Raw genomic sequence first — 11,313 nt, forward strand, 5'->3', positions numbered from 1 at the left:
TGGCAACAAAATAAGCCCAGTAAGGTCAGGTGTGGCGGCTCACAACTCTAATCCCAGCACTTTGGAAGGCCGAGGCAGGTGGATCACCTGCGGTCAGGAGTTTGAGCCAGTCTGGCCAACATGGTGAAATAAAAATTAGCCAGGCATCGTGGTAGGCACCTATAATCCCAGCTATTTGAGAGGCTGAGGCAGGAGAATCGCTTCAACCCGGGAGGCGGAGGTTGAGATTGCCCCATTGCACTCCAGCCTGGGCGACAGAGTGAGACTCCATCTCAAAAAGTAAAAAACAAGCCCAGTAATCTTTGCCAACAGCATCATTGTGAGCTGAAACGAGGTATTAGTATGTGCTGAGGTGTTTAGAACACTTCCAGGTATAGAATAAACACTCAATATGCAAGAGGGAAGGAGAAAGACAGAAATGTAGAAGGAGAAACACAGGGCCAGGCGTGGCGGCTCACGTCTCTCTCCAAGCACTTTGGGAGGCCATGGTGGGAGGATTGCCTGAGCCTAAGAGTTCGAGACTAGCCTGGGCAACATAGTGAGACCTTGTCTCAAAAAAAAAAAAGTTTGTTTTAATTAGCCAGGCATGGTAGTGCACGCCTGGGGTCCCAGCTACTCGAGAGGCTGAGGTGGGAGGATCACTTGAGCCTGGGAGGTTGAGGACGCAGTGCATGTTCGACCACTGCACTCCAGCCTTGACAACAGAGCAAGGCCCTGTCTCAAAATAAACAAACAGATTTTTTAAAGAAAAAGAAATACAAAAAGGGAGGGTGAGACATAGGGAAAGAGGCAGACAGAGAGAGTGACACTCAGAGGCAACAACACAAGGAAGGGAGAGAGGGAGCATCTGTCTCTGTCTCCTGGCTCTGCTGTCTTCTGCGCTGGTTTCATTCCCCAGCAGGCTGTCACCAAGTGGCAGCAAAATAGTCACCAAGAGCTTCCTTATTTTTCCAGAGAAAAGAGAGTACCTCATTCCCAATGTTTCCAGCAGAAGTCCTGGGACCGACTCTCATGGGGCCAGCGGAGGTCACAGGTCCATTCTTGCAGCAATGACTGTGGCAGGAAAGGAAAAAAGGAGACGTAGAAAAGGAAAGGCAGAGACAAGAGAGACAGAGGGAGACACTCAGAGAGACAGAGACACTCAGGGAGACCGAGGGAGACACTCAGGGAGACAGAGGGAGACACTCAGGGAGACAGAGACACTCAGAGAGACCGAGGGAGACACTCAGAGAGACAGGGAGGGAGCGTGGGGGCAGAGAGGAGACACCCTGAGCGAGCAGATGTGGTGGCCCCGCAGTTAGACCTGGCACCCACTCCTTCAGCTCGTTTGCACTGTTTTCACGCAGCCTTTACCCACATCCCTGCCCAGTCCCGCCTTCTCCCTGCCACAAGCCGTCCTTCTTAACCTTGAGACGGGCCTCAGAGGTTCACGTGTTGCTCATTTATCCCGGCATCATGTTGACAAGCGTTACTGCTTTGGAAACATATGGATTTAATTTCTCTTGAAACACCCATGGGCGTCTCAAATAAAGGAGTTTGAGAGGATACAGCTGGGTGTGGGCTGAGCACAGACTTTGACTTTCTGGGACATTCAGGAGATGGGGGGCGGGTGTGAGAACCCATGGAGCAGAAACCCTGGGGCTACTGACTCTTGAGGAGCAAGGTCAAGCTTTCAAGCTTTGTACAGTGTTGGAGACAACCAGGACTTTGCCTTCAAGGAGCCCTGTTTGAAACCCTGCTTTATTTATTTACATATTTATTTATTTTAGAGAGAGTCTCGCTCTGTCACCCAAGCTGCTGTGCAGTGGCACGGTCTCAGCTCACTGCAACCCCCGCCTCCCAAGTTCAAGCGTTTCTCCTGCCTCAGCCCCCTGAGTAGCTGGGACTGCAGGCACACACCACCACACCTGGTTAATTTTTGTATTTTTAGTAGAGATGGGATTTCCCAGAGTTGGCTAGGCTGATCTTGAACTCCTGGCCTCAGGTGATCTGCTCACCTTGGCCTTCCAAAGTGCTGGGATTACAGGTGTGAGCTACCGTGCCTTGCTAAAACCCTGCTTTCTTACAGCCTGGGCAACAGAGTGAGACCCCTATCTCTACAAAAAAAATAAATAAATAAGAATTAGCTGGGTATGGCGGCACACACCTGTAATCCCAACTACTTGGGAGGCTGAAGTAGGAGGATCACTTGAGCCCAGGGAGGTTGAGGCTGCAGTGAGCCGCGATTTTGCTTTGCAGTGCAGCTGTGACTGCGCTTCAGCCTGAGCAGCAGAGTGAGACCCCGTCTCAGAGAAGAAGGGAAAAAAGAAACCCTGCTTTGCTAATGTTAGCTGTGTGACCTTGGCCCATCGCTTGACCTGCGTGTCAGTTCCCTCATCTGTAGAAATGAGTATAATGGCCCTTGCCTCTTGGAATGTTACTGGGATTCAGTGGAACAAAGAACCCGACACAGCTAACGAATGGTTGGGGTTTAGAAAACAGCGAATGTCCCCCCTTTCTCTGAGATCACTGTTAAAATGTCGAAAAGGCCATAAAGGGAGAAGAGTAGATCAGCTCAGGAAACTGAAAAATCCAAGGTTTTCAGACAAGGAAAAGACCCAGGTGCTCAAATGATGTACTTAGGAATCTGTCTCCATCTCTTGGCTCTGCTGTCCTCTATGCTGGCTTCATTCCCCAGCAGGCTGTCACCAAGTGGCGGCAAAATAGTCACCAGGAGCTTCCTTATTTTCCCAGAGAAAAGAAAATACTTCATTCCCAATATTCCCAGCGGAAGTCCAGGGACCAACTTTCACGAGACAGTGTAGGTCACAGGTCCATCCTTGCAGCGATGACTGTGGCAGGAGAGGTGGATAAGGTCTTTTGGCCAGCACGGCCCGGAGCTCAGTGTGGAGTCAACGGCACTGACGACTCAGGGAAGGTGTGAATTCTCCAGAGGAAACATCGGGGTCTGTGACCGGTGGAAGGGGAACGGATAGTGGGTGGGAAGACTGGGTAGTATCACTGGAGCGGGGTCTCTCCTCTCTAGAAACGGGTTCTCACAGTAGTCAAGCAATCGGTGACCTCAGGCCCCTCCTCGTCCTCCCACAGGCTGCTCCTGGAACTGAAGCACTCCAATATTGGCCCCTTCCCGGTGAGTCTGAGGCCCCTGGTGGCTTCTTCCTTCTCCTGGCCTGGCGGGGTGTGGGGACATGTTACAGGTTCGTGGCATTATTTAGGTGGCTCCTGGTTCATTTGCATATAATTTGGTTGTGAACTAATGGTTTGTGGAGCTTGGTGGGCAGAGGGATCTGAGTCAGAATCCCTGCTCCGTGCCCACCAACTCTGGGGCCCTGGGCAAGTCACTTCCCTTTTCTGAACTCCGGGCCTTCCCCCCCCCGGAGTGAGTACAGCACAGTTCAAATGGGATTAAACATGCATGGTCTGATAGAGGAAATCTGCTCAGCAAATGTTTGTGGAGTGAACAAATGAATTACTTTATTGAGCACCTGTTAGGTGCCAAGTGCTACTCCAAGTGTGGGCTAGGCTGATGCACAAGACAGGGAAGTGACGCCTTCTCAGACTCTTAGATGGCAGTGGGAAGACAGCGCCATAAGAAATGAAGGCACTGTGGCTCACGTCTGCAATCCCAGCACTTTGGGAGGTCAAAGCAGGAGGATTGCTTGAGGCTAGGAGTTCAAGACCAGCCCGGGCAACATAGCAAGATGTCATCTCTTATAAAAAATAAAAATTAGGTGGGTGTGTTGGCATGCACCTGTAGTCCCAGATGCTTGGGAGTCTGAGGCAGGGGGATGGCTTCAGCCTGGGAGTTCCAGGTTACACGGGCTAAGGTCATGCGATGCTGTGCCCCAGCCTGGGCAACAGAGTGAGACCCTATCTGAAAAAAAAAAAAAAAAGAAAGAAAGAAAGAGAAGATCATTTCAGTCATAATCAAAGCTGCGAAAACCAAAGTTGGGATGGGTGGAAAGCGATGGGGGAGAATGAAGCATCAGAGGGTGTGGTCAGGGAAGGCGGCCCCGAGGGGGTGATGTTGGACTGAAGGATGAGAAGGAGCCAGCAGAGGAAACAGCAGGGGCAAAGGCGCTGTGGTGGGAACAAGCTTGGTGCGTTTGGGGATTGGAAGGAGCCTGTGTGTCTGGAGCAGAGTGAGTAGCGGGCATCGGAGGAGATGTGGCCAGAGGGGCCCGCACGGACTTGGCTCGCCCAGGGCCTTCCGGGCTGGGCTAGAGGAGGGGACGTGGTGTGTTCACAGCAGTGAGCAGCAGTGCACCCTTTCCTGCAGGGAACGCTGGCAGCAGATTTATAACTTTGTAAAAGCTCCCCCTGGCTGGGGTGGGGGTGTGGATTACAGATGAGGGGAGGCTGGTGTGTTTGGCCATGGGAGATGCTGGGGGCTGGGACTCCGCCCGGGAGAAGAGAAAGATGGTGGATCGGAAACATATTTTGGAAGTTGATTTAGACAGAACCTAGGGAGAGATGTGAGCCCCTTTCATAAGGTGCATTTGAATAGTTAATGAATATATGTCGCACCCAGCATTGTACTAGGCACTGTGGGGTATAACATGGGGTCAGTGTCTGGCAGATCCAGACCCAGCACAGAAGCCTCCCTCATGGCCATGTGGGGAAGGAAAGGATTGCCCAGGTGAATTCTGGAGTTTTGGGGGAAGCAGCTGGATGCATGGCAGAGCCATGTAGGGACATGAGAAAGGTCTGGTAGAAGAGGGAGGAGCAGGGAGAGCCCCAGCTCAGGTACAGCAGGCGGTTCCACTGCCCGGGTGTCACTGCTCGTCGTTAAGTAGATTTGCCCCTGCGGCCCTCACGAGGGGCGCCGATGATGAGTTGCCCTGTTACTGGGAAGTAGTCACCCTTGCTGTTCAACGCCAGCCACACAGAGCCCCTGCCTGCGTGTAACCTCAGAAGCCGCAGTCGGCTGTCCAGGGTCTTGCTACATTGGCCTGAATCTCCCGGTGGGCTCTGGTTGAATCCCGGTGTCTGCTGCTCTGCAGAACATTTCCTTAGATTCCTGAGGCGACCCCACCAAGTGAGTGCCTCGTAAGTCCCCCAAGCCCAAAGTCATACGGTCCCAATGTCCCCTTCAAATCTGATATAAATCCAACCAGCCATTTCCATCCGATGAGATTCCAAACGGAAGGACCAAATGCAGCGTCACTGTATTTCCATGAACTGACTGGTTCCAAGGCTGTCTTGGTGGCTTGACTAAGTCCATAACTAATTTCTACTTCTGCAGAAAATAGAAATTTAAAGTTCCCCGGATTCACAGGAAGGGGGGCACTGCATTTGGTGAGGCCGGGGAGTAACAGGCCAGGGAAGGAGACTCAGTTGTTCCAGAGACAAAAACATATACATTTACAAGCTGTAAATTTCACAACTACAGTCAAGCACCTTGAGTGTTTTACACTATTTTTAATTTTTTTTTATTATTGCCAAAGCAAAACATATGTACTGTAGGGCAATCAGAACTTACAGATTTGCAAATTTTCATCACTTAGTGAATAAAAATCAGCAGAATATTCTTACTGACTTTCTACTACGCCTATTTAATTAAAAAAATGGAATGATGTGATTTCTACAGCCTGCTTTCCCTCACTCAGAAATGTATCATGGTTATCTCTGTGTTGATACTTACATTTCTACAATATCATTCTTAACAGTCGCATGATATTTCCTTCTATTAAAGTATTACCATTTTCCACCAAGTGATTCCCCTATTGCTGGATGTGGAGGTTGCTTTTAATTTATTGTTTTGGATAAATTTGTGGCTTTGGTCAACATCCTGCATCCAAATTTTTTCCTATACCCTACATTATTTCCTTAGGATAAATTCCTCGGAAGCATGTTTGCTAGCCCAAAGGCACATGGGGGTCTTGCTATGCTGTCCAGGCTGGTCTTGAACTCCTCCAGGTCTCAAGTGATCCCCTTGCCTCAGCCTCCCGAAGCAATGGGGTTGCAGTCGTGAACCACCAAGCCCGAGCAGGCACACGCAGGCTTCTGATGAACATTGCTCCAACTAGCCCTCAAAACGGTTGATTCCGTTTGCCCTCTAACTGCCACGTCTGAGAGGACACATTTTGAAGCCAAGTGTTTCCCATTTAAATACTCTCTGATGACCTTCCTCATCATTGTCGTGGGTGGTAAGGCCCTGCACCTTACAGTGGAGACCATGCTTTACATCTGGAACCATCGGAGCAAAATGAACCACCTCCCACCTCCATGACCTTGGCCGGGCTGCCAAGGCTTCACATGTCACTCGCATCCACCTCTCCGCAGTCCTGCCCGCTGTGCGGTTGCCGAGCAGAGCTAGGGGAAAGGAGGCTGACAGAGGGAGGGTGACGGAGGGCTGCCGGTCCCACGGGGCCCTGGCCACACAGGGCCATCCTCCCATCCTCCCTCTGATTTCCAGGTTGAATTGCTGCAAGACATCATGAACTACCTTGTGCCCATTCTTGTGCTGCCCAGGGTTAATGGTAAGGAACTTTGGAGAACTCACTGGTTTTTAGTCATGGGGGAAGAGGGTGGGGTTTATTACCTAGAGTCACCTAATACCTGGCCCCAGGCAGGAGGGCTGGGCAACGATGCTGCCAAGTGAAGCTCAAATAGCATCTAACCCAGGAACGGGATGGAACAAAAAGGGAGCTTACCTGGACTGGCCTACTACACACGGGTTGATTCGTTATTGCCTCCGGCCCTCACAAAACCCCCTTGAGATGAAGAATTATTAACATCTCCAACTTTTACGGGAGGAAGTGGAAGAACAAAATAGTTTAGTGACTTAGGTGACAGAGCAGGCAAAAGGTGGGGTGTGGATTTGATCCCATCTCTAAAGCCAAAGCCCATGGTCTTTTTCCAAGTCTGGTAGAAGGATAAGGGGGTCTCCTGGTAACCCCACGCAGAGCTTAGATCACCACGCTGGTAAGAGCCTCAGGCGGGCCTGCCCCCGACCTTCAGATCAAGGGGCAAAAGTACAAATAGAGGCCCACAAAACCTGGGACTAGGATATTTAGAACTTATCGATCAATCCAACAAATTATCGTGTGAAATGTGATCCATCAGTCTTCTGACCTGTCCTCCTACCTTGAGAAATGTAGCTTTATAGTGGCCTGGGAGATCACATTCTAATGTAGAGTTCTCTGAAGTTCCATGTGGTGGTATTTGGGGTGCTTGCCCTGGCCACTGTCCACCTCTGGCTTTATCCTCAACGTGGAGGGGTTTCATGCACGCATGCATAGATACCCCTGATTACACACCCACATCCATCCACACCATTGCACGCAGCGGATTGTGGTTTAGTGGCTACCAGCTACGCTGCTCCCTCAGGCGGGCCATCATGGGGATGGAGCCCACACTGGTCCTAGAAGTGGACTTGGGGCTGATGGGCCACAGGTGGGAGGGACAGACTTCAGAGCAGCCTTCCTCTCAGGCACGTATGCCCATGCCAGTCCCTTCCTAGGCCCGGGCATGCAGATTCAGAGAGGCTGCCTACCAAGGCGCTCTGGCCTTCCCTCCTCCCCTGCCCTTCTGTTTCTCCTCTCCTGGTCCTTACCAGTGGTCTCCATCACAGAGAAGCTGCAGAAAGGCTTCCCTCTCCCGATGCCCGCCAGGGTCCAGCTCTACAACATGGTGCTTCAGTCTCACCAGGTGAGTCTCAGGATCTCTTTTCCACAAATCTCCCCTAACAATCGTGACCAGTAGCAGCCCATTGCTGCAGTGCTTCCTGCACACGAGCCCTGCATCAAGCGCTTTCTACCCTTACCACAACCCTGGGATGTGGGTGCTGTGAATAAACAAAGAAGAAAGATCAAAATTCAGAAACGCCACACAGTGTCAGATGAAGTCCGGATTCAAAGCCGGGCTCCCGGCTTTGAACCATCACTGCCTCGTTCTCACGGTATGGTCGGCAAAAATGAAATGCGTTTATGGGCCAAAGAGCCTCTTTTATAATAAGGTGCATTTAAATATTTAACAAATATATATGCTGCACGCCTTTTGCACCAGCCTCACAGCAGGCACTGTGGGGTGTAACATGTGGCCGATGTCTCGCAGGTTTAGACACAGCATAGAAGCCTCCCTCGAGGCTTCGCCCAGCCTGACCTCCACCCGCATTTGCCCCTGACGCCTTTCCTGGGCTTGCTTTCTTCTCTTAGTTTCCAGCATTCCCCTGGCTCCTGGGTGTGTGCCCGCCTCACACGCCGGGCAGTTGCCATCTCGGCTTGTTCTCTCGCCCCTTCTCTGCAAGCTGGAGATCCCCAGGACCCCTCCCCAGACCTCTTCTCTTCCCCGGTAATTGACTAGCCTTCCTCACACTCATCAAGCTCTTCAGGCTTAGCTGCCACCTATGTGCTAACCGGTGTCCCAGCCATGCTCCCAGTCTTTTCATTTTTTTTTCCAAACTCTCCACTTGTGCATTTGAGGGCTCCCCCAATGTCGCCACCCTGAGGCCTCTTAAACCCAGCATGTCCCCACAAAGCTGTCACCTCTGCAGCAAAACCGTCGCCCAGCGTGGCACTCTTTACCTTGGTCAAAGCTTTCCCGATAACTTGCCCTCATGGAAAGTCTCACATCACCCAGACCCCTCCCTCTCCCTTTCCCCCAGTGTCCAGCCTATCAATTCCCAATTCTTTAGACCAGGGAGCTCATTAATGAGGCTGAGAGGCTGTAGAGAAATAGCCGTGAGTGCAAAGGAAGCACATACTGCATGCTCCCCACATTTTACCAAGTTCGTGCTTTAAAAACAGTGACCCATGGCACCATTTAATTTCTTCATTTCTAAAAATTCTGAGTAAGAGGCACAAAGGAGCAAAGAGAAGTGGTTTTGCAGCCTTGATTGGAACAAGTGCTCCCTTGAGCTGCCATGAGGCAGGGATGACAGATGAAGGCCTCTAAAACAGCCCGGGGGGCCCCCGAGTCTGAGAAGGAGGCAGCTTCCAGGGACGCTGCTGACAGGTTCGCGGGCGTCGGCAGCTGTTGATGAGCAGATCCGGGCTACGAGACACTGAATGGCCCCCACTGGCCCTGCCTTTCTCCTTCCCAACAGGCAGGCTCCCAAAATGTCCTTCTTAAAACTCCAGCAGCTCCACACTCACAAACAGGGGGTGCGTCTTCAACTGGTGATGACATTCTCATCTCTCCCTAGAACTTCCTGCTGTTTGGTGCAGATGTTGTCTATAAAAGAAGGCGCCCAGGGTGCTGGGGGCTGTCAGCGCACCTGTTCCTGATGGGCCGTGGGGCACAAGCTGCCTTTCCCCAGGGAATCCTCTCCGGATCTTAACCAAGAGCCCCTTGCAAATTTCCTCGGTTTCAGAAATGATCTAAACATGAGGAAACTTCATTCACTGGAAAAGTGTGTGTTGTGTATTTTAGGGATTGTGAGCTTGTTTCAAGGGCTAAGGCTGCACAGATATTTCCTCCAGGAATTCTGTTTCAATTGTAACCAAGAAATTTCCATTTGTGCTTCACGAAAAAAAAAAAACTTCTGGCTTTTTTCCTGTGGATTCTGTGTGCTAGCATTGTTTCTTGTTTTATGTTCATTTATTTATGATTCATTGGCTGTAACCAATGTGGCTGCCAGTGCCAGTTTACAGCACAGATATAACCATCTCTTTTCAATTCTGTAATTAATCTCTTGAGTCCCCACAGCCTCCATTAACAGAGAGTCTCATTGTTCCAAGTGTCCTTGGAATTTTCTTAGTCCAGATTCCTAATGTCATACAGTGTCTGGAGAGCGATCAGCCCACTATGCTGTTGTTCTTTCCACTGCCACATGGTGTCGCTGTTGACCAAGCGCTCTGCCCTGCCCGTTGTCCTGTGTAGTAGTCACCCGTCCACTAGGACTGTTGCTCCCGCCACCACCACCCGGTGTCGGTGTTGAACAGCTAGGCTGCTCAGCCCATCTTCCCTGCTCCACACGGGCTCCATGGTTATGACCTCCTTCATCCATGCTCTCCTAACCAGCCATTGTGCCCAAAAGCGGAACACTGCACCAGGTGACAGAGGCCACTGGGGCTTTCTGCTTCAGCGACAACTTTGAGTGCAATTGGCACTCCTGACTCTCTGGGCCCTGGTGTGGAAGCCAGATCACCAGCCCAGACTGTCTTTAGAATCCTGAGGAGCTTTCTTGGGGGTTTTGGGCCGTTTCCTCCCATGGGACATCAGATGGGACTATCTCAGTCCATTAGATGGGGTTTTATGGATTGTATTTCAAATTAATTGAGGAGTCCTTGAAGGCCTTTCTACGCTACTAATATTTGCTCTGAGACCAGAAGGATGAGCAACAACATACTGGAAGGGTTTGATGCGGACAGTGGAGTAGGGAATCACACGACCAGATTTAGTTTTAAAATGTTTTATTGTGACTTCTGAAAGCATCAGAAGGGCAAGAGTGAAAGAGGGTAGGCACAAATTAGGAATGTGTTGTTATTCAAGCTTCAACGAGGTTGGTGATGGTAAAACTGGAGAGAAGCATTGGTAGTGAGCAAAAGCTCACTAAATACTAAAGGGTATTTATTTTACTTTTAAAGAAAAATGTACACACTTCTGCTGACATCATTGATTCTCTGTTAAATGGAGGTAGAGGATCTAGGGTCACACAAGAAAGAAGCACCATTGATCAAACACTCTCAGAAGCCAAGTGAAGGACATAAATGATTTCATTTAATTCTGATAGCATTCTTCATCACCCAAGATAGGAATTGCTCAAACCTTTTGTTTGTTTGTTTTTGAGACAGAGTCTTGCTCTATCGCCCAGGCTAGAGTGCAGTGGCATGATCTCAGCTCACTGCAACCTCCATCTCCCAGGTTCAAGCAATTCTCCTGCCTCAGCCTCCTGAGTAGCTGGGACTACAGGCATGTGCCATCATGCCTGGGTAATTTTTGTATTTTTAGTAGAGATGGGGTTTCCTCATGTTGGCTGGGCTGATCTTGAACTCCTGACCTCAAGTGATCCACCCACCTTGGCCTCCCAAAATGCTAGGATTACAGGCATGAGCCACTGAATCCAGTCTTGGCCATTCTTTTTGTTTTTGTTTTTCAAGACAGAGTCTCGCTCTGTCGGCAGGTTGGAGTACAGTGGCACAATCTTGGCTCACTGCAACTTCTGCCTCCTGGGTTCGAGCAATTCTCCTGCCTCAGCCTCCCAAGTAGCTGGGACTATAGGCACGCGCCACCATGCCCAACTAATTTTGTATTTTTAGTAGAGACGGGGTTTCACCATGTTGGCCAGGATGGTCTCGATCTCTTGACCTTTTGTTGTCCTTGTGATCCCCCCACCTCGGCCTCCCAAAGTGCTGGGATTACAGGCGG

The 11,313-nt window shown here is 50.5% G+C and overlaps 1 protein-coding gene across 3 annotated transcripts in view; it reads left to right on the forward strand.

The window, feature by feature from the left end:
- The window catches only part of BPI (bactericidal permeability increasing protein), a 34,084-nt gene extending 22,771 nt beyond the window's left edge, over nucleotides 1–11,313 (forward strand). The window contains exons 11-14 of one of the 3 annotated variants that reach the window (XM_074406516.1): nucleotides 3,088–3,130; nucleotides 6,419–6,482; nucleotides 7,562–7,653; nucleotides 9,149–11,313. In XM_074406516.1, the coding sequence (XP_074262617.1) occupies nucleotides 3,088–3,130; nucleotides 6,419–6,482; nucleotides 7,562–7,653; nucleotides 9,149–9,283 (334 nt within the window). In that variant the 3' untranslated portion in view covers nucleotides 9,284–11,313. The remainder of the gene's footprint in view (nucleotides 1–3,087; nucleotides 3,131–6,418; nucleotides 6,483–7,561; nucleotides 7,654–9,148) is intronic. The other 2 variants (XM_074406514.1, XM_074406515.1) reach the window with 2 other exon arrangements.

The sequence above is a fragment of the Saimiri boliviensis genome, chromosome 9 (assembly GCF_048565385.1).
Source record: "Saimiri boliviensis isolate mSaiBol1 chromosome 9, mSaiBol1.pri, whole genome shotgun sequence".
Classification (NCBI taxonomy): Eukaryota; Metazoa; Chordata; class Mammalia; order Primates; family Cebidae; genus Saimiri; species Saimiri boliviensis.